The sequence below is a fragment of the Vidua chalybeata genome, chromosome 1, assembly GCF_026979565.1.
Source record: "Vidua chalybeata isolate OUT-0048 chromosome 1, bVidCha1 merged haplotype, whole genome shotgun sequence".
Taxonomy (NCBI): domain Eukaryota; kingdom Metazoa; phylum Chordata; class Aves; order Passeriformes; family Viduidae; genus Vidua; species Vidua chalybeata.
The window spans coordinates 135,597,830-135,621,397 of record NC_071530.1 but is presented as its reverse complement, the minus strand read 5'-3'; the positions used below and the strand labels follow the sequence as shown (position 1 = coordinate 135,621,397).

Below are 23,568 nucleotides of genomic sequence, written 5' to 3'. Positions count from 1 at the left end.
TGGGACTAGAATTATTTGAGGTAAGTGATTATTATATAGGAATGCTAGGGGAAAAATGACAGCCTTTTCTAATGCAAAATATAATTACTGCTTAAAATTGAAGAAAAAGAGAGCTGAAATATCATTTAGAAAAACCTCATACAAACAAATTTGATTAATTTCCACCACCTTTTCCACATATGTGGGAATTATGCTTGCTGCTCACTTTTTTCCAAATATGCTCAATGATACACAAAACTGGTACATTGCTACTGAGATTTATTATTCTTAATTTGCCTGTAATATTTACTGAAATTAATAAATACTTCATAAAGTCTTAGTTCATGACTGTTTGTTTATAGGACACTGCTCTGCAAAAACCAAGAGAAGTTTTCAGGCTACCTACAGACTTGACTGCATGTGATAATCGCCTTTGTGCCTCAATGCATTTCTCATCCTCCACGTGGGTTACCCTTTCTGATGGTACAGGAAGACTGTATTTAATTAAATCAGGCAAGCGTGGAAGCAGTGCAACTGAAAAGTGGGAGGTATGTCCTGCAATAAATAATATATTTATGAGCTGTACATATATCCCTTTCAAAGTTATCTAACTGCATTAATAATGGTATTTGTTATCCTGCTTGGACACCACAAATACAATTGATACATTTCTGCCTGAAGCTATGAGTCTCATGTTCTGTGGTTAGTTCCTCTGTTTATGAAGGTGAAGCTGGTAAAAAGTGCCTGCATTTTGTATCTGTTTTCTTTATTAGAGGGTAGTTTCCTGAGCAATCACAGATGTTTCAGTATTGACAGAAACGTAGGTGTATATACTGAAGTGGAAGATTTCAACATGATGGATTAACTCCTTTCTCTACATCCTTTGAGAGCTCAGTAAAGGAAATTGATCATCCTTTTTTTAGATGCTTGGTAATAAATACCATCTAGTTTTTTATTCTGTATGAGAATGCTGACACATAAATAAGTTACACTGAAGTTGTCAGTGTAACAAAAATACAAGATTTATATCTGAGGTTCTGTCATCATTTAAATTGACTTGTTGAGTATGTACAGCATGCAGTGGTTTAGAGTTGTTTAGAGTAATGTCACAACCCTATAAATCCTCAAACTTTATCGGGTTTCAATAACAACAGCTGGATTGAGTCTATACTCATTCAACTGCTGCAGCTTGAATTCTTTGTAATTTATTCTTTCATTTGTTCTTTCATTTTTATGTATTAATCTCCTAGCAAATAATGCTTATTTTCTTATTTTTCTTCTCTGTTGTTTGGATTCATTTTGGTTTTATCTTCTTCATTTTTTTGCTGAATAAGTACTTTTTGAAAAAAGGTGAAATACATGGTTTTTGAACTTAAAACTTCCAGCTATAGGTACCAAATGTTTCTTGCTGTAAGATATGGAGTCTTTCTGTATTAAATTAATGAAATAAGTTTCATATAATAGAAATAATTTTCATGAATTAATGAAATGTATAACTTTAAGTTCATAATTAATGACATTTTATATTCACAGTGGTGCCTAATAGCCTTTCAGTATGACAGTAATAGTTATGTATTCTGCCTACCTAACTCAAATATTGGATGGACTTTTCCAATCCGTGTACATAAATAAAAATTCAAGAACTTCCAACCCTAGTTTCTCCTGAACATGAATATTATTCTCCTTCATTTCATTATAGCTTTTTGTTTCTTACTTCATAGAGGAGGAAAATGGGATCTCTTTGCAAAGCTAAATAATGGCACGTTTGATGATTGAACACTGGCAATGATACTTTGGACCTTTATGTCTTCTTTGCACATGTCAAGGTCTACAAAGATTTTCAGAATGTTGAAGTATCTAGAGAACTAGTGAGGGCCTTGGGAAATGCCTGCATTTTCATCTTGAGTGTGAGACTGTTTGCCCAGTTGATAGGCAGTGTTTATGGACCCTCTTGTTCGCATCAGCTGCTGTACCTCTGTTTATTGCAGTGCTAAAAAGCCACAATGCAGACAGGTTTGGGGATCTTTGTGCTTTGTTTAATGGGCTCTTACCCAGTGATTGTTCAATATAAACAATAATGTTTAAAAACATTTCAGTACAGTAGCTTGATAGCCACAGAAGGAGGAACCAGAAATGTGTAACATTTGTGGGTTCATATTGGCAGAGAGATTTGTGGGAGACAAACTGTTACTGATTTGACATTCACTAAAACCCTTCCCTGCTTTCTGTAAAAGAGCAAGGCTTCCAGCTTTAACTGTCTGACTTTTTATTATGTTTTTGTCTTCTAGATTGTGTTTAATGAAGAACTAGGAAGTCCATTTATTGTAGCACACAGTGTTTCGTTTATAAAATCTGATGCACATTCAGTAGCTGTGCTGTTGCTTAGGGTAGAAAAAGATGAACTGGACACAAAAGGAAGTGGATTTCATGTTACTTTGGAATGGGTTACAATTGCAGAAGGAAAAGAGGGTAAGTTTTTGCATCTATATTATTGGTGAGTAATGTTTAAAAAAAAAATAAAATCTTGCTTTTATTCTTTGTCTTAGAAGTTATTTTTACACAGGTTCTGATATTTTTCTTCCACAGCTTAGATTTTACATAGGTAATTTTTTCTTATATTTTGACATCAAGTTATTGGTTATAGACCTAATTTTGACAGATGTTTGGAAAACATGAAGAAGTAAAGTTTTGCACTTGTGTCATTAAGACAATTAGAAAACAAGATAGCACTTTACTTGAATGTTATGAAATGCAATTTCTGTTTAGCTTGGTCTTGTAAAATCGAGGTTATATGGAACTATTTCTAACTAATGTCTGTTGTATTTCTTAAAATATTGTACAGCTGGATATGGGTCTTCAGTTGTTTTTTGTTGTTTTTTTTTTTTTTTTCTAGCTTCTAATTAATGATGTAGGGGATTGGAAGTAGTATGAGATAAATGTAAGACCTATAGCATAAAAAGTAAATACTGCATATTCTAGGTTTTCCTGCAATAAGAGTATCAAGTTATTCCATTAATTTTAGACAAACACATTGAAAACATATTAGTATATTAATACCTACTAATTAATATTTTATCCTAATAAAGTTTTACAAATGATACTTTATATGTTCAATATGACCATATATATGTCCCCATATATAGGATACAAGACCCCATGTGTCACTGATTTAAACATGTGTGGATTAAATTAATAGACATTCTTGGAATGACTGTGATATGGTCTTGCTCATTATGTTCTAAGAAATAAAATTTTGATACTGACAGAAACAAGATTTTTAACTAGTTGAACTAAAGCATTTGAGGCATGCTGTGATATTATTAGCCAAATGTTCTTCCATCTTCGACATACATACTACAGACAACATAGCACAGAAGAGAACAGTTCATTTGGAAATGACCTACAACTGTCATCTAGTCCAACTGCCTGACCAGTTAACGCCTGTTGTTAAGAGCATTGTCCAAATGCCTCTTAAACATTGACAGATGGGGCTTTGACCATTTCTCAAGGAAGCCTGTTCCAGTGTTTAACCACCCTCTCAGGAAATAAATGTTTCCTGATGTACAGGCTGAACCTCATCTGGTGCAGCTTTGAACCATTCCCATATGTCCTGTTCCTGGCTACCAAGAAGAAGAGCTCAACATTTCCATCTCCACTCCCCCTCCCTAGGAAGACTGTAGGTTGCCCCTCAACCTCATTTTCTCCAAACTAGACAAGCCTAAAGTCCTCACCTAGTCTTGACAGGACATTCTTTCTAGACCTTTCACCAGCTATGTTGCCCTCAGTGGCTTTAGTTGTTTCCTGCTGTTGAAACCTTGGATGATGGAAATATTTTTCAGAAGGCCATATGAGACCAGCTGCCTTATGCTTTTGTGGCAAGCTCAACAACAGAAAGAAACCTCTGAACATTACTGTTTATAACTTAGAAGAAAAACTAAATCAGTAACATGGCCAGTATAGAACTGAAGACTGTTACTCATAAGAGCATCAACACAGACTTTTATTACATTTTTAATACTGCACTCTTTCATAAAAAATTCTTGTTTACATTGTGTGTTTTATAACTTATGACAAATATTCTTGGAATCCCTTAAAGTGGATTTAAAAATCTTTCAAAAAGTCTTGCCAGTTCTCCAGCATTTCCAGGGAACAAAAAATGTTTGAAATTATTGTCACTAGAGATGCAAATAACAAAATTCAAAGCAATCTTTAATTATGAAGAAAGAAATAAATTTTTATTTCATTTAAACAAACATCTCACAAATCAGACTGATGTATGAACCAGTCTCAAAGATAAAAGCTGTTTTGAGGAATTAAAATTCTTTACAATCTCTTTCATCAGTAGTCAATTACTGTTGCTTGCCTTTCCTTGAAACTGTCTGTGAATGCAGTTTATCAAATCAGATTTTAGTAAAAGTAACTAGTTAATCAACAAGCCTTTTCTTAAATTATCAAAATCTATGCTTCATCAAAGCAAAGCTGTAAAACATGGTTCTGTCTCTTGATCAACAAATGTGAGATCTCTGCCCTGTTTGGCAGACTGGACAAGGGGATCACACTCACCACTATTGTGTAACCAAAAAACAAAAAAAAGGGAAGCATGAAAATAAATCAGAATGGGGGCAGTGGTTAAGTCTTTTCATATCTTCTGTGGTACTTCAGAGGACTGTAACAAAGGTATACCCTTTCAAAGTTAGTTTTCTATTATTAACCAAACTTTTAGGAATACTTGCTGTAAAAGCTTGAAATGAGGAACCATCATGCTACCTTATGAGATTCAGAAAATGTGACATGCTTAGCTTTCTTCTGACCTTCTCTACAAGAAAAATATTATTTGTACAGAGGGTGTGCTGGGCTAACTGTGATCAGCAAAGACATCATAAGAATAAAAGGCAGTCTTAGATTAATCCAGTATATGGAAAACCATTGTACTGTGATTTAATAGGTAGGAGTGCATAATATTTTTAAATATTATGAGTTCCTTAGATAATCATGTGTCTTCTAGAAATATATTATGACTTTAAAATTTTATTTTATAGGTGATCATAGATACGAAATCATTAAAAGGAGAGTTTTGCAAGGAAAATCAGTTCCCCATTATGCAGCAATAGAGCCAAGTGGGGATGGTCTAATGATTGTTTCCCACAAACCATTCACATTTATGCAAAGTGAAAGTGACAAATTGGAAGAAAATGATGAAGCAAAAGTATCAAATGAAAAGAAAGGTAAGACTCAGGCTGCTCTCTTCTTTGACTTAGGACAAATCTTGTTAGTTTAGCATTTGTTTGGAAACTATAGCAATAAATGTTTTAATATCTGTCTTATGGACAGATTGACTTTTATTTGTTTGTTTGCCTTTGCTGTTGGAAGTTACATTGTGCATAAACCTATATTAGGTTCTTTTTTATGGATAGGAGGCCCTTAAAGAATTTTGTTGTCTTAAGGAAAAGGATATTTTGCAGACAGATGTATAATAAGTTTTTGGTATTAGTTGGATTGCTAATGCCTAAATTTAGGCATCTCTCTGAAGTACTCAAATTCAGAAAACAGTCTTCCTGGATGGGAGGGGGGCACGGACCTCCCCATACTGTTACTCATCAGAAAGCTTTTTGATATGTAATTTATTCCTGCCTTTTTTAAAATCCAAATAATTATTTTGAAAAATATTTTTAAAGAATGAGACTCTTCTAAAAGATTCTCTTTTCTCCAGTGGGAAAGCAGTTCATAAAAATTTCAACAAAATGCATTCCTACTTTTTTTTCTTTGCAGTCAAAACAAAATTGAGTACACAAAAACCTATTTATAGTTGTTTATTCCTAAGTATCACTAAGTTCTATAATGTCTATGTTTATGTAATTATGTTGGATTGTTTCACATTTGGTTTCTGTTTCTGCCTATGAGGCATTGGTTAGTGAACAAATTCTGAGTGAAGGATAGTAGCACAATCTTTGTCAATAGTGTGAAAATCTATTTGGAAAACAATTCAAAAGGATCAAATTTCTGGAATGTGTTAATGTCATACATTGTGACAAATGTTATATTGTATATGTAATTTTATTAAGAATAGTCTGTACATATGAATCTTGAGGCGAAGAAGTTCTTCAGTGCACTGAGCACCATAATGCAGTTGTCTTTTGCTGAACCTAATGTAGGCTCCAGTTTTATTTGCACAGTTATATAAAATTGCAGGTAAAATGGACTTTTAATATCAGATACAGTTTGTGTCAGTGTTCACAATTTTAAAGGCTCTCATGTCTCAGATAGTGATAGTTTCTGGAGAAGTATAATTATAGCACCTGTGACTGATCCATTGCAACCAGGGCAGTTGCAGCAAAGGGAAACAGTGCAAGAGTCCTTTCAGAATCACAGTTGCTGGTATGAGGCTTTGATCAGTGGAATCTTGGGTTGGGTTGTGACAACTTGAGGGCCATACTTTACTTTTTCTCAAAATAGAAAGGTAACTCTTACAAGATTGCTCTTTTGAAAATATATTAATCTGTATTTGTATTTTCTGTATTATGCATTACCCACTCATGCTGTCATAGCCTTCCTTTTGTATAAACATTTCTCTTAAAAGGCCATTTCTTCTAGCAGTTTAATAATCAGACAGCTTCTAAACACAGTAATAAAAGTCGATCACTATGTCTGGGCAAGCAGTTCTATTTCATCTCCATTAGCTGAGGCAGATTAAGGCTACTTAGTAATATAAAATCATTTCTATTGAGTAGTTAGCATAGCTTCTGGCAAAATATATAAGAAAAAAGAGTTCACATCTCTGAATGATTTGTACTTCTAGCATGCAGTAGCTTGTCACAGAATCACTAGGTTGGAAGAGACCTTCAACATCATCGAGTCCAACCCAGCCCTAACACCTCAACTAAACCATGGCACTGAGTGCACATCCAGTCTTTTTTTAAATACATCCAGGGATGGTGACTCCACCACCTCCCTGGGTAGACCATTCCAGTACTTTATCACTCTTTCCATAATAAACTTTTTCCTAATATCCAACCTATATTTCCCTTAGCACAGCTTAAGACTGTCTCCTCTCATTCTGTCAGCTTCTGCCTGGAGAAAGAGACCAACCCCCACCTGACCACAACCACCTTTCAGGGAGCTGTAGAGAGCAATAAGGTCACCTCTGAGTCTCCTTTTCTCCAGGCTAAACAACCCCAGCTCCCTCAGTTGTTCCTCACAGGGCTTGTGTTCCAAGCCCCTCACCAGCCTTGTTGCCCTCCTCTGGATGCACGCAAGTGTTCAGTATACTGCACCTGATGTCCCCTCAACCAAATTATTAATCATTAATGTTTTGTTGTATTTAAGTACATTTTGCATTCCAATTTCATAATACTACAGTAAACTTAACAGTAATAATTAATGCCCATTGTATAACTATCAGCATATTTGAGTATAGACATGAATATAAATTACTTTCCAAATGAGGGATACAAACAGGCTTGATTACTAAAAAGGTGTTTCTCCATTTTAAGTTCAGAATATATTTTGTATAAATTGTTCAGAGTAAAAGTTAATTTCCACTTTTTCAAAAACACACTTTCAGAACATTCCATGTGTCTCAGCACTGAATGCTGTGGAATCCAGTAATCCTTGTGAACTAGTTTGTGTTTTGCTGCATGTTTCCAATTGTAGACCCTCTCTACTACTGGCAGCAGACGGAAGATGATGTGACCATAACAGTTCACCTGCCTCAAGACATCACAAGAGATGACATAAAAATACATTTTTCCCCGAATAATATATGTGTTACACTAAAAGACCAGCCTCCTTTGATGGAAGGAAAGCTCTATTCATCTGTGGACCATGAAAGCTGCACGTGGATAATTAGAGAGGACAAAAGGTATTCTATATATGTTTTAGTTTTTTAATTGATAGGAACTGATTTTAAAACATATGCCACATCTGATTTCTGACCCTTCTGGGATGGTCTCATTTAATGCTTCACCCCATGTCTCTTCTTGCAAGAATGTCTCCTCTCCTGGAAACAGTTCACTGGCTTTTGCTGTCTCAGTACTGTTTCTTTATCTAATTGTGAAAGTGATCCCTTCCTTTTGCAGTTATTTTCCAGGAAAAAAACCTGCCTAGTATCAAAATGTTAAAACATAGATTTGTAAGAAGAATAAAATTAATTGGTTCAACAATTTTTTTTTTCACTATGTTTCAGGATTGATTAGTCTGAATGTACCTTGTTGTATGTGTTAGTTTCTCTTCTACTTTCCACAAATAAGCATTTTAGTAATAATACAACCGAAATTCTTTAGGCTTGACTTATAAATTCCCTAATATATTTTCCTAAATAATTATATATCATGTGCCTTACAGAAAATGAATCTATGTGAATTTAACATGCTGTAGACCTCAAATAGAAATGCTTTTATTTTAAAAGTAACTTGTAGGTGCTTTTCTCATTCTGAAATAAAAATATGAAAGAATGGAGAGGGTGCAAAAAAATAATTCAGAGCTCCCTAAAACACAGTCAGGTTTTTCTCTGTGCATTGTCTAGTTTTCATACTCTGCCTGGGCTGAGCCATGTATTCACTCAGCCACACTGGTCTGGTTACCGCAGAGATATTCACACCCTTTAATGAACTCAAGAAGAAACATGTACACCACCAGGTGATCCACTCAACAGCTCATAGCTGTTTATCTAAAACAAAAGCTGCCCTTCAAGTTGTGATAAGGTTGGCTTTTTGCAGTTTCCAAAAGGTTAACTGTAAAGGACAGTAATTCTCAAAAAAAAAAAAAAAAAAAATAGAGGGACTAATATATACTATTACTGTATATTAAAATTTGACTGTGATTAAAACGTGTGAGGTTGTTGGTTTTTAATAAAACCTGATGCTGAAAAACAACTGAGTATCTTGATTTTTTTATAAGCTGAATAACTTAATTTTTTATTACTCATTCCAGTGAGTGTTATTGCATGAATATCAGGCTTTTACTTTAATGAGAAAGGGTAATTCCATATTTCACTATAATAAGTTGCACTCAGTTCTTAATGCTTGTACTGCAACACTGATATAAATCTATTGATTAAAAGTCAAAAACTCACTCCAAATGTCTTCTGTAAAAGTATGATGCTCCTAATACCAGTGTAATTGCTTCAGAGTTCACTAAATAGTTACTGCTAGGGCGCAGTAATGAGTAACTTAGAGGGTTTTCTGTCAGGAACACTACAGCTGTCATTGCTGCAGAACCTGTAAATTTATCTAAAAAGTGAGTATGATAAAATTTACTTCAGTTTTCCCATTATATCTTTGTGTTTGTCCAACACAGTATTTAAATAGAATTACTATGTTGGTGCGTCAGGCTGTGTCTTGTATTTCATTTACTTAATTAGCTATTCCCAATAGTTTAGTGATTATACTGGGTTCTCTTTGTTGTTGTTGGGGTTTTTTTCTTGTTATGGAAATCTTATCTCTTCTGAGATATTATTTTAGATAAACAGTATAGATAATTAGTTGATATATTATTTCTGAGGTCTGTAAAATACAAATCTTTTTGTCCCAGATGTTATTTAGAGGTAGGGCACACTTAAGTAGCCCTAAGAACTACTGCTTGTGTTACAAATAAACCTCTGTAATAAAATTATGACAGTCTTTGAATAGATTGCTTTACAAGTGATTTCCTGCCATATTTTAAATATTTTAATGAGACTGCTTCAGGGTAAACTACACTTATATTGAAAACCCTGAGGTTTGTGTATTACAAATCACGCCCTTGGTCTGTTTTTCTTTGGAATAGTTTATTTTATAATTTGAATGCTAATGGTTTCTGGTATGTGATTTTCCTTATGAATTCATTTTGAAGAGAAGTTCTCTTATGTACCTTTACAGCTTTTTGATTAATCTGACAAATTGATGTTGTGTTTTCATGTGCTGCTTTTTGTCTTCTCTTTGCATTTCAGTTTGGAAATCTCTCTGATTAAGAAAAATGAGGGATGCAGGTGGACAGAGCTAATCGTTGGTGACACAAGAGGGGAATTCATTATAGACCCCTCCCAATGCTCTGAAATAGCTGAAAGCCTGATGCATCTTACCTCTGAAGTAATGGTAAAGAGTCAAGAATCAAACACTTAAAGTTCTTGTGCTCTTGCATGTTGTCTTTTCTTGCTACCCTTATTTGCACTGCATTGACCCAGCTCATCAGTTCTTTTACTGTTTATTTATTTTTAATTGAAACTGTAACAAACTAATGGCACTAGAGTTGTGAATGCACTTCGAACAGTAAAACCATCTTCAAGGGGAACTGAATTTAACTTCCATGATGGTGCCTGTGCACCAAACAGAAGCCTGATTTAACACTGAAAATAAACTTTGTTCCCACCATTTAGGATGTGCCAGTTTGTTTTAAAGCAATTAATTAAATGATTTTGAAAGATGTCTGTTTCTTGTTTATCAATAGGTTAGCAAAACTTTTTTACTGTCTTGCTAGCGATACTGTACTTGACCTACAGAGTGCAAATGATGTTTAAAAGGAAAATTTAGGAAACTATAAATATGACTCATGAACTTTCTGGCATTTTTATTATACAGGAAGTCTGTTTAAACTAAAATGTAATTTTTAGTTGATATTTACTTGATACTTGGCTTAATTAGAAAATGGCACTTCATCTGAAACTTGTGAAGTGTGCCTCCCTGTGGCTTTTGATATATTAGGTTTGGATTATTACTTTCTTTTTAAAAAGGCTGAAAAGTGATATTAAAATAAATTCCATTTAGTACTCCAGATTGATTTCTCTCCTCTCTCCCTCAGTATTTGTGAGCAAGATATTGTAGTATATCTTTTTACCATAGATTTTTTTTGAACTTTAATTTTTTTTTATTTTGTACTTCATTCTGAGCTTAAAGTGATGATTTTTTAACCAAAAGTTTTCATTAATTTATAATATATTTTAATGAATTAAAATTAATAACAAAACAAAAATGTGTCATATATTTGGAGCTGCTTATAAAATTAATTAAACTATTTTTAATAGCATTACTGATTGTAAGATGAGACAAGCTTATACTGATGTGCATTTACTAAATATGCGTATGTTTTCAGGATTGTATGCTTTTGCTACTTAGAGAAGGGAATTTATTGTCCATGTTTTAGTGGCTTATGCACCTTTCCTCAAACTGAAATTGATTGTATTGTACCTACCACTTCTGCTGTCCTTCAGAGCAGAAATTGTTCTATTAATTTTGAGTAAGTACATAATAGCTTAATCTTTCAGTATTATGGATATGCAAATAATTCTTCACATTAAATTGTTCTTTGGGTTGTTTTTTTTTTATTCTAAAAAGGATTCTTTTTTTATTCAGTAGTGTCGATTTTCAGTGTAGTTCATTCTTTTTTTCAGAATCCAAACCCCGAAAAGGAAAACCCACCTTGTAATGCTCAAGAGTTAGAAGAATGTGATGCTTTTCTTGAAGATGGTGCAAGCTTGAGCAGATTTGATGGTGATACCTTGAAAGTCACTCATATAGTAAGTACTGCAAATTATTATAGAAATACTTTTAAATATTTTTTGTTTGGAAATGGACCTCTATTTTGAATACAAAAATTTGTAGACTCTTGAAATCACATAAATTTCTCCCATAATATCAAACCACAGTAGCAACAGAAATTGTTAATTCATGTGTCCTTCAATGTCATTTTAACATAAAAACAAAGCTCCTTTTGTTCTCATAAAAAAAAAAAACATACACTTTCACAAATGAGCCATTTGAAAAAACATAGTTATATCAAAGTAATTATAAGGAAAGGGTCTTTTTCAGTGGTATACAATTCTTTAGATGACTTAGTTTGCATTTTTCTCAATAATTTTTCAGCTAGCCCAGTAGAAACCTGACCTTCTTTACTAAGAAACTGGACCATAGAGCGCTTTATAATACTTCTTTGTCAATCACACTAAAAATAGCAGACTGGGGGCAAAATGCTTCAATAGCAGGCTTCATCTGGGTTGTAAGCAGCCCTAAGTAACAGGAAGCTAGGATTTGATCTGGGCTATTTTCTAGAGTTGGCAACAACAAAATCATATGAAAACATTACAGATTAACTCACTGTTGTGGTATTTTTTGAGTTTTTTTTTTTTAACTGGATGAAAGCAAAAACTGCATTGTGGTTGTGGCATGATTTGGGTTGCCTAGGAAATTGTGCAACTTCTGTCCTTGAGATTTTCAAGACCAGGCTGGATAAAGTTCTAAATAACTCAGCCTAAACTATGCTTTTCACACTGAAGGGTAAGAAATACCCCAGAGTCCACAGATCAGGAGGAACATGAGCTCATCACAAAAGGGATGCTTTTGTGCATCAAAAAAGGCTGCTTTCTAGCAGGCAGCAAGTCATAGTAGAGCAAGTTTGAGCTCCAGGGTGCTTGCAAAGAGTTCTTAAAATGGGTGGCATAAAAGTAATTCAAAAGTTAATGTGTTTAAAACATTACGATCAAAGGACATTTATTGTGGGTAGGAAATACTAATTTCAGCCCCTTCTATTGGAACTTGCAGTTTTGGTCCTTGTTAGAGTATGTAGAAATATGAGTATTTTCAGCATACAGGAATATATTTTCACTTTGATTTAGTTCTTTTTTCAAGTTGTTTGGGGTTTCTTGTTAGCAATTATGGGCCTTTTCCTTCAGAAATGGGGCTAGTATAGCTTTTTACCCACAAATCCTACAAACATTTTTATTGGTGAGTGTGCTGATGTGAAATTTAGTAATTACTTGTTTGCAAGTAAATTGAAAAATGTTGACATTTCATAATTTTAGTATTCTATCTAATCCTTGTTTCAGTGCTTGCCATCTTTTACCTGAGAGGGACAGTATTTCCTTCCCTATTAGCCCTGCAGAATACCAGATGTGATTAATTAGAGAGAATTTTTTCCTAACATGAGAAGTTGTAGGTTAGGATCTACCCTAGAAAATCATTTCTGCACAAAACACATTCCCATTTGTTTGTGCAGTGGACATAATGTTTCTCTGAATGTTTCCAGCAATCTTAATAGCGTCTCCTTGAAATGTGTAAGGCACCTATGATGTATTGAGCTGTTGATCAATGGGATGCAGCGTAATGTATTCAAACATTTTGTCAAGTAACAAAGATAAAACTGTTGATCATCTAACTTCGGCAGTATGTGTAACAGAATCTGCTATTTATGCTTTGAATCAATATGTTGTATTTGTTTTGTTTTCAGATTAATCTTGGAAGCAACCAGTATCTTTTCTCTGTTGTTGTGAATCCCAAAGAAATGCCATGCTTCTGCCTGAGGCATGATGTTGATGCTCTTCTCTGGCAGCCTCACTCTGACCAACCAGAGAATATGTGGGAACACATTGCAACTTTTAATGCTTTAGGTAAGAAATTAACTTCTGTGTCACACACCTCTGAGACTTTTCTATATGAATATTGCTGGTTTGGTTATGTTGATATTTCACTTACTTAAATCTGAATTGAAAGTTACTATAATTCTGTTGAAAGCAGCACGGTAGCTTGTTGCATATAGGTAAAACCTTATAGAAGAGAGACCTTGTAAGACATGGTTTAGACCTTGCTGTTAGCCTGTCAAGTTCCCATAAGAAAAGAATCATAAGAATGAGAATTAGTTTGCATAACAATGTATTTTTGTAAGAAGAGAGTTTGCACCTGTAAAAACAAGAAGTCTATCCCATGAGAATCCATGAAGGAAATATGTAACCTATCTAGAGAGAGGGAGGTTTGACTGACCATACACAGGCCATATATGTAGCAGTGAAGTGAGTTTCAGTGGATTGTTAACCAGTAAGAGGCAAACATGGTGCCTTCTGATACCATGTAAAAATGAGCTGTGCACAGTAAAAATTTGGCTCTTAGGCACAAAGAAAGAAGTGTCTCATCTCATTTCTATCTCTAACACAAAGTCAACAGCGACAGTAGCTTAATTTTAGAAATAAGAGGACATAGAAATGAGATGTTTATGCTCTGGGAGGAGGACAAGCCTTTTCAGACCATGTATAGGATGTAAACACAGAACTGCATAGTAAAAAGAAGAGTTCCTTGGATAAGTGACCTTGAGTTAGAGACTGAAAAGCATAATCACCACTGTAATTCTCGCACAAACATCATCACGGCAATAGCCGCAGTTAACTGATTATTTGTCTGGGTGTGTGTAATGTAAGGAGTTTTAATAAGTGACCTTTAGATTTTTCCTGTCTTGTTGACCCATGTGATAACCATTGGCATGCATTTTTCATTGGAAGTGAAACAAATAACCTTGCAGAAAGACGGTAGATCACTTTGCAAAATTGCATCTCAGTTCTCTTTACCTAAGTGTGAAAGGACTTCAGTCTGAAATGAGTCAATTTGATACTAGAGTCCTGTAATGAAAGTGGAAAAGGGAGGGTTTTTTTCCTTCTGAATGAATATTAACAGAAATTACAGTGTGTTGAAAAGTAACTTCTTTTTTTTTTAGTCAGTTCTAAACAGAAGATAAGTTTTAAGTGTCTGTTCAAGATTAGGTAGGCTCAGAAATCAAAAATTTTAAATGTAATTACGCACTGGGAGATGAGGAGAGAGAAGAGATTTATTCTACTTAGACTGCTAATATTGGGCCAAGATTGCCCATATGGACCATGTCTGTGGCCTGCTGAGAAAATGAAAGAACTTGTGAGGCAGAAAGGAGCCAGAGTAGGAGGAGTATCTTGCTGTATATATGTATCCAAAACTCCATTTAAGATGAGGTACATGAGAATTGTTTATTGGTATTAAACTGGTTAATGCATCTCTTCAGAAAGTACTGGCTTATATAATAAGAGTGGTTTGGTAGTTTGGGGTTTGTTTTTTTTTTTTTTGGTATTGGAATTTTTTTGGTTGGTTGTTGTTTTAGGGGTTTTTCTGTTACAAATTGCATATTATTTTTTAAGTTAAGCTTGCATTTTTATCAGTCAGTTAAACTAACTGTTAAAGTTACAGTATTAACTATTAAAGTTCTGTTGAAACCCATATATTACTTATCCCTTCTACTTCGTTTTGGGCTATACAGGTTATGTCCAAGCATCAAAGCAAGACAAGAAGTTCATGGCTTGTGCTCCAGATTACTCCTACGCTGCTCTTTGCGAGTGCTTGCGAAGAGTTTTCATCTATCGCCAGCCGACTCCTCTGGCTACAGTTCTCTACAACAGGAAGGAAGGAAGACAAGTAGGACAGGTTGCTAAGCAGCTGGTAGCAACCCTGGAAGCCAATGATCCTATCTTAGGCTTTCAAGCTACGAGTGAGAGATTATTTGTTCTCACAACAAAAACCTTGTTTTTAATAAAGGTGAACTCTGGAAATTAATTATTCAGTGTGCTCTGCTATAGTTTGTGTTAACAATTTGTTACAGAAGTGAATAGGTTGACTATCTGACAATTTCAGTACAATTTGCTGAAAATCAAAAAGGGGATGTTTTACAGGGGAATCAAATTTCTTCATTAGAATTTTTCTGTAAGAAAGTGCATTTTTTGACTTTGCTGCAATGGAAGTAAGCTTTTTCAGAGCTATGGGAAAATGTCTTCTGTATTAACATCTTTGTAAAAGTAATTGTCAGATGCTGCTATGCTGCTATTGCATCGGTGAATAGATTTATGCATTGCTTTTTCCAAGTGACTTTATTTGCTCACTTCTGAGTTTGGAGAATTCACTACTGTTTTTGAATGCCACTGTTTACCTGTGAAAAAAGTAGTCAGATAAAGAGTTACAAGCATATGATATGCCAAGTAGATGTATCATAAAGAAAAAAAAATCTCCAGTTCAAATACACTTGACCAAAAAACTGATTTGATATTTTGACATTCAGTAGTTTTGAGTGAAATGTGAGTGAAATGAATGGGGTATTATATTTCTTATGCAGGTAATAAAATGGAGCAATTTTACTGTATGTGCACTTTTTAAATTATTGGTTTGGAACTTTATACTTGCAGTGAAGTCTGTTCACATTTCTAGAATACATTTTAGTAGCTTTTTCCAGAACCAAAGTAAGGGTCAATATATAGCTGGCAATTATACATTGAGTGCTGTTAGTTAAGGTCTTGTCATACTCTCAGTTGTGCCATTTTCACTTTATACTTCATTTCAAGTGACTCATTTACAATGAGAAAATGGCTGACAGAAAAAGCACTGGTATTGTAACCTGGGATGGGACACTCAGAGGTGCTGCTTCTGCCTCAGATGCCACTGTAAATGCTGCATTGTCACTTAACTGTTCTGTCTGTGATGCCTAAGTCAAAACGTGGTATATTTACAATGTGAGAGCACTCAGGCCAATGAGGATGCTTTGGTTTACAAACTAGTATGGTTAATTGAGTTGAAGAGTTGTATCTGAAGATTTCTTATTTTAAATTGGCATTGTCAATACATTTAAACCAAAGAGTCAGTTGTGACAGCTCCACCCCTGTGTTGGACTTTTTTCATAGTTGGCTTACAAATCCATAGCAAAGGATGCCTAATATGTTGTGTACTGACAGGAAAGCTGCTGTCATCTGTGGTACCAAAGTACACAGAGAGACACAAATACAGGCAGCCTTTTAGTTTACATCTCCTTACCAATATTATTTCAGAACTCTGTAAGAATCTACTGAGAGAAGAGTAAGTATTTCTTTAGTTGTGATTGTTTTGACTCTCCTGTAAATTCCCCAGATTTGTATCAGTGAACTGATTAAATAACAAGAGGGAGGCAAGCAGCTGTGGCTTGCAAAAACCATCCAAATGCAGAAGCTTTTCAAGGAATCTGATTTTCCTTCTCCTCACAGCAAGATTAGTTTGTATATCCATTATTGAAAAGCTTTTCTTTACTTTTAGGTAAGTTAAAACAGACTGGATTTGTAAACAACTTTTCGTTCTGTCCTTTTAAAACTGTCTTGAAAATGCTTTTTGGAAAGGCTCAGTGAATGTATTACCATTGCATGACTGTTTTGCATCTAAATTTTATTTGTCCAATAATGTCAATCAAAGTTATAGAATTCCTGCAGAGGTCCTATAGAAAGAAAATGTAGCTTATTACTTTACAGCATAAATTAAGTGCTTTTAGATGTATATGAATGTTACTTAGTAACCTGAGATTTAATCTTTGGGGACACAGAGTTAAGAACGTGATATTTAGGAAATGGAGGAATGAAAAAATAAAGGAATCATAGCCAACATGCATTTTTCACCTCTGGTCTACTGCAGGCAGCTTTAATACAGATGAGAATTTCAGCTGTTCTTTGTCAAATTCTTCTTGCTGTGAGTTACATGTCTGGAAACATGCTCTGCTGTCTCCTGCAACAGAGGAAACAAAGTCAAGTAAAATGGTTACCTCTTCAGAGGTATTACAATATGCAATGACTAGAACTCACATTCCAAATGTGTGTCTGTTTGAAGGGAGTTCTTGTTTGCATCTTGAAATAACACAGGGAAAAGGTTCATCCCTTTTCCATGTTATTCATCTGTTTGTAATCATGGTTTCCTAGAACGATGTATCAAGTAGTCTCTCCTATTTTGCTTCTGTGAGTCAAGGATATTTTATAATTTAAATTATTTTTTACCTTGAGGAACCTGGAGTGCTGTTGCACAGCAAGCTTCTAAGCCACCTGAGGCAGGGCAATCCCAAGCACAAAAGCAGGCTGGGCAGAGAATGGCAGGCTGGGCAGAGAATGGATTGAGAGCAGCCTTGAAGAAAAGGACTTGGGGGTTCTGGTGGATGAGAGGATGGACATGGCCCAGCAGTGTTCACTTGCAGCCCAGAAACTCAAACATGTCCTGGGCTGCATCATGTGAAGCATGGCCAGTATATCTAGAGAGGTGATTCTGCCCCTGTGTTCTGCTCTGGTAAGACCTCCCCACCTGGAGAAATGCATCCAGCTCTGAGGACCCCAACATAACAGAGACATTAATGGTTGGAGCAAGTCCAGAGGAGCGACATGAAGATCGTCAGAAGGCTGGAGAACCTTGTCTAGGACAACAGGCTGAGAGAGTTGGGGTTGTTCAGCCTGGGAAAGAGAAGTCTCTGGGAGACCTTAGAGCAGTCTCTTATTAAATAAAGGGGGCCTTCCAGAGTGTTGGAGAGGGGTTTTGGACAAGGGCATGTAGTGGTAGGACAAGGGATAATGGCTTTAAACTGAAAGAGAGTAGGTTTAGATTAGATACTGGAGGAAATTCTTTACTGAGTGAGTGGTGGGGCACTGGACAAAGTTGCCCAGAGAAGTTGTGGATGCCCTGTCCCTTGAAGGGATGGGACTTTGAGCAACTTGATCTAGTGCGAGGTGTCCCTGCCCATGACAGTGGAGTTGGAACTAGATGATCTTTAAGGTCCCTTTCCAGCCATTCTATAATAATTAAAGGGCTGCAAGTCACCAGGAGACACTCCTTATCAGCATTTCCATTTATCTGTTGAATTACTCTTAAGGCTTATTTGTTCAGTATATCCTAAATAGTGCAAAGTATACAATGTGGATATTTAAAAGAGATGGTTTTCTGACAACCATGCTTCAATTTTTCTAGGATTTTGTTTCTTGAAATCTTACTTTTTCAATTCTTCCTGAGATGTCCCAATCACAGTACATTTATAGAATTTCTGAGAAAATATTTGACTATTAAAGGCTTACTTGGCTGTTACTGCATTATTTGATTTTAGTATTCTTCTTCAGTGCTTTCCTTGACTGCATGATTGGAATGCATAATGTATTCTTCTACAAGTTTAAATGAATAGAAAAAAAATTTAACATTTTAAACTTATTTTAAAAGATTTATATAAATTTCAAATGTGTAGTCTTCATATGCTACTGAAATAAAATAGAAAAATAGAAATAGGAAATTCCTTAAAATAAAACTTATGTTAAGTAGATTTCTGCTAGGGCAAACTTCTAGTAGGGCCAGGGCTGTTGCCAAGACATTCACTATTGTACTCCTTGTTTATCTCTGAAATCCCCTGTACAGCCTTGCTAATGTTCCATTTCTGCCAACACACACATTTACAGAGGTAGTTATTGGAGAGGGTTGATAAGTATTCAGGTGTATGTTTTTGTTAAAGTGCACACTCTGCCTCTGATCCTGTGTCTTTTATGTACAAAATCCAAATGATCTGGACAAACCCTTCTAGATGCAAGAGAGAGATCTGCCCTTCCTTCTTTCCTCTCCCCCTACCTCAACATGAGTGCTTTTTTGCAGAAAAATAAAGGAAAATCTGAAGGATTTGGTCTGTATGTCTGTCCTTTGTCGAAAAGTGGCTCTTCATTAATGAAACAACAGATCCTATGAGAGTAACAAGTAGGGTTAAAGCTTATATTTTATTTCAGTTTTTTGTGCTTTGTTTCAATAATGAGCTGCTAGAATTTTTTTCATTTCCTTGCCTTGTGTCAATTTATGTTTTCTATTCTCATTATGCAGATTAGATGAACTTGAAGCCTGCAGTCAATCACATATTAGCCAAGTAATAAAAATTTTGGTTTAAAATTTTGTGCCGTCAGTCCTATGTGCCATTTGTAACGTATTTCTGGAAATCTGGTGGGATTTGTTTCCCCTCCTCCCTATGCAATACATGTTCATTTGTGCTATGGATAAAAATCAGCAAGGTCTAAAGATAACTTGACATCTTTGACGTAGAAGAGCCAAGCATCAAGCAGGCCTTTTCATCAAGACTATTGCAATCATTTCAAACTCAAGGTGTAGTCCCTTTTTCTTGGAGAAGTGTTTGCTGGAGTAATAGTTTTCCTTTATAAAATGTTTAAGGTCCTTCTGAAAAGCTTTCTTTACACAAAGATCTTTGTCATGATGTGGTAGCTGGATATTGATTAAAATAGATCTAATTAAGAGTTTCAGATGCAAACCTGGAAAATACCTGTCATAGTCTTTACCAGTCTAATGCTCTGTGCAAAATATCCTTTATAAACCTTTCCAGTGCATTTTTACAATCCAATATCAGTTACAAGGAATTCTCAAGAAAAAACACAGGAAAAAATTAAAATTGGTCATTTTAGGACATGACTTTCATTATACTGTGATGAATGTACAATTTCTAGTAGTGTATTCTAGTACTACATTTCTTAATGTATTAGTTACATTCTGAATCTGCAGGACTTGTGTGCATGTACAATTGTATTTTCATCTGTAAATGCACACACCTGTATGAATTCATACTGCCTTGAGGTACTGAGGAGGGTGGGGTGGCTTTTGGAGAGGAGACTCTTCTAACTTTAGTGACAGCAAAGCTTGGATTCTTTATTAACATGTTCATGAATCTGCCATACATGTGTTGTAATGTCATGATAACTGCTTTATGTGAAAATATCTGCCATGAGTCCTGTGGTGGCTTCCTCTGCTGAGGATTAAATATGAGATATTTCAGTATTTCATTCTACCCAAACTTAAGCAGTTCAGAGGCCAAGTATTGAGTAGATGCCTCAAGTTGGCAGAATCAATGCAGATGTGATAAGCATTTATTTTTATCAAAATAAGTGATGTTTAGAGGGAAAAGAAATAAGACACACTGAATACTAATTCAGTCACTTTCAGCATTGAAATTGCAGCTGATTGGCCTTTAATGATTTTTCTCTGTGAAGTTACTCATTCTTTCTGTTGCATGTGTCCCCTGTAATAAATGTAGAGTAACTTATGGTAATTTAAGGTTGAGCAATTTGTGGGAATTTTCTGAATAACTGAATTATGCTTGCATATGCAGTATCTAAAATATGAGCATGAGGCACAAGATGGATGTGCCCAGTCATAAAGAGACCAGGAACTCAGGCTCTTGATTTGATCAAGGGTTGGTGACCATCTGAGCAGAAATAAAAATGGATGCTTTGAAGACACTTTCATGAGTTGCAATTTCAGATTCTGAAAAGAGTAAAAATGTGGGAGTCTGTGCAGAATCATTACAGAATCCTAGAATGGTTTGGGTTAGAAAGGGTCTCGAGGATCACCTAGTTACAACACTCCTGCCACGAGCAGGGGCACCTTTCACTAGACCAGGTTGTTCAGAGCTCTGTCCAACCTGCCTTGAACAATTCCAGGGATGGGGCAGCCACAGCTTCTCTGGGCAGTCTGTTCCAGTGCCTCACCATTCTCACAACAAAGAATTTCTTCTTAATATCTAATCTAAACCTGCCTCTTTCAGTTTAATATCCTTACTCTTGTCCTAGTCACTGCATGTCCTTGTCCAAAGTGCCTCTCCAGCTCTCTCTTAGGCTTCCTTTAGGTACTGTAAGGTGCTCTAAGATCTCCCTGGAGCATCTCTTCTCTGAACACTGCCTGACACTGGACTGAACACTCTGACACTGCCAGTCTCCACAGGAGAATAAGCTTGCTTAGTCAAGATAAAACATACACAGGTTCCCTTTTAAAATCTAGGGATGTATGCAATACTTTATTCAAAGCAGCTGGATCAATCAGAAAGAGAACTTGTTTGTTCTCAAGACCTACTCTGTTGTCATTTTCTTTGCATGTGGCAAGGGTAAGTCATCAGTAAAACTGCCTGGATGCTGGTGTGATTGGAGTCACTCTTTTTGTCCTTTCTTACCTGGTGTAGCTCCAGGTGGTTGCTGCTGTCTAAAAAATTCAGTTAATAGTCCTATAATATATAGTTAATAGTTACATTAACTACAGAAATAGCTATATATATAATTATATATATATAATTATAGTTACATAATATATAGTTAATAGTTATAAGCTGTAAGAATTGGCTAGTGTTAGCAACACAGTTCTAAGCCTCTTTGCATCCAATGTGACATCTGATAAAATCTGCCTTTTCAAATAAAACAAATGAACAAAAAAGAAGAAAAAAAAAAGAAAAAAAAACCAAACAAAAACGACCCAGATCAAAAAACCCAAACAAACAAAGCAATACACAAAAAACCCCACCAAAATACCTAAAACTCAGACTGCTTTATTTTTTCACTTTTTTTTTTTTTTTTTGTGGGGGAAGTACACCAATAATGTTTTTCTTTCTGCTCTTAGAAATGTTTTCCTGTGCTATAAGGAAAGATGTAATATCCTCAAAGTTTAAGCCTCATGTCTCTTAATGCCATGGGGACAGCAGGATATCTGTCACTGATTCAATTGAGTTTCAGAGACAAATTAGTGTGCAATGTGGTTAGACTGCCTGCTGTTCCCTTAGGAAGTGGGGAAAGTGAAGTCAGGTTATTTTAATAGGTTCACCATGTCTCTTTGCATGGCTGCACTCTCTGAGGTTCATATAATTCAACATACTGGAAGGTTCAGGTGCCCAAACAGGGAGCTGTGAGCACATTTCACTGTGTGAACCCATCTGATGCCTCTACACAGTCTGGTGCTCTTACTCAGTTACCTGCCATCTCAAATTATTTTCCATTGTCTGTCTTCTGTGATAACAAATAAGTTAACTTGCTGACTGACTGCAGTGTCTGCTGTGGAAGGAAAGAGCACACAGTAGATTCTTGAAGTTATATTTCTATATCTAATGTGATTTATACCATGACAAATCAGTTACATGTTTTTGACTACAAGTTGGTTAATGTTTACAGTTAACAAATTCCCACAACTCATATTTTCTGGTGGAATTATTCACAGTTTTGTAAGCAAATATATGAGAACATTAATTCAGAACTGGAGAAAATTAGCATGTCTCATTTATTTTTCAGTTGGTTATTCTGCCTTCATTATATGAACTAAATTTCTTGAAACCTATAGGAACTAGTTCGCTTTGCAATCTTAAGTGATGCTGACTAAGAAAGTGGAACTTTGCCTCCTAAGTACTGGCAGGGGTCAAAGTCCACAAGGCCAGAGAGGACTAGGAAGAACTTCATGGTGCTTTAAAAGCATCCTGTACCAGTGCAAAGGGAGTGCAGATGCTTAAATCCCACCACTTCTGCATACTTCCTGAGTTTAGCAGCCCTCATTGTTCCAAAGCAAGATTATAGCCTAGGAAGAAGCATCCTGCAGAACGCAACCCCTCCTGCTTTACAGCTCTGCAGAGATTCTGAATGTGTGAATTAAAACAATAATGTCTTTGTACCAGTGATTTTCAGCTGTGTCCATACCCACAGCACATTCCTCTGAAATATGTGTGGTTGGATGTGAAATATAAAACATATAATAAAGTGGTCAGGCCAAAGCTCAATCTGTCCATCTCTCATTTCCCTTAAGCAGCTGCTTTTGGATGCATGATTCTTCGTGCTTTGTCATGAGCAAACAGGCAGTCAGTGCTGTGCTGTCTGCAGCCCTGAGCCCTTCAGCTTTGGGCTGCTGGCTTTGTAGCCAGCTGTGGTGCTGGTACCAAATGGCACAGCTCCAGCTTTCCTTGTCACCTGCCATGTTGTGCCCAGCTCTTGATGTCTCTGCCATTTAGCTGGAGGAAACTGTCATGTGCTGGAAGTTACAGCCACACACCACAGCAAGGGTTTGCCTTGTGTGGTTGTGGCTGTCGTGGTTTAACAGAGCAGGGAGCTGAACACCACACAGCCACTCCCTTACTCCCCACTGCCGGTGGGATGGGGGACAGAATTAGGGGAAAAGAAGTAAACTTTGTGGGTTAAGATTAAAATGGATTAATAATATAGGAACTAAAGACAAAATAATAATAATAGTAATAATAAAAATAATAATAATAATAACAATAACAACA

At 35.6% G+C, this 23,568-nt stretch overlaps 1 protein-coding gene across 2 annotated transcripts in view; it reads left to right on the top strand.

Moving 5' to 3' along the window:
- NUDCD1 (NudC domain containing 1) overlaps window positions 1-19,424 on the top strand; it is a 37,777-nt gene extending 18,353 nt beyond the window's left edge. For both annotated transcript variants that reach the window (XM_053949783.1, XM_053949788.1), the window contains 8 exons: window positions 342-527; window positions 2,268-2,448; window positions 5,019-5,204; window positions 7,630-7,837; window positions 9,905-10,049; window positions 11,342-11,467; window positions 13,174-13,333; window positions 14,998-19,424. In XM_053949783.1, the coding sequence (XP_053805758.1) occupies window positions 342-527; window positions 2,268-2,448; window positions 5,019-5,204; window positions 7,630-7,837; window positions 9,905-10,049; window positions 11,342-11,467; window positions 13,174-13,333; window positions 14,998-15,290 (1,485 nt within the window). In that variant the 3' untranslated portion in view covers window positions 15,291-19,424. The remainder of the gene's footprint in view (window positions 1-341; window positions 528-2,267; window positions 2,449-5,018; window positions 5,205-7,629; window positions 7,838-9,904; window positions 10,050-11,341; window positions 11,468-13,173; window positions 13,334-14,997) is intronic.
- The last annotated feature ends 4,144 nt before the right edge of the window (window positions 19,425-23,568 follow it).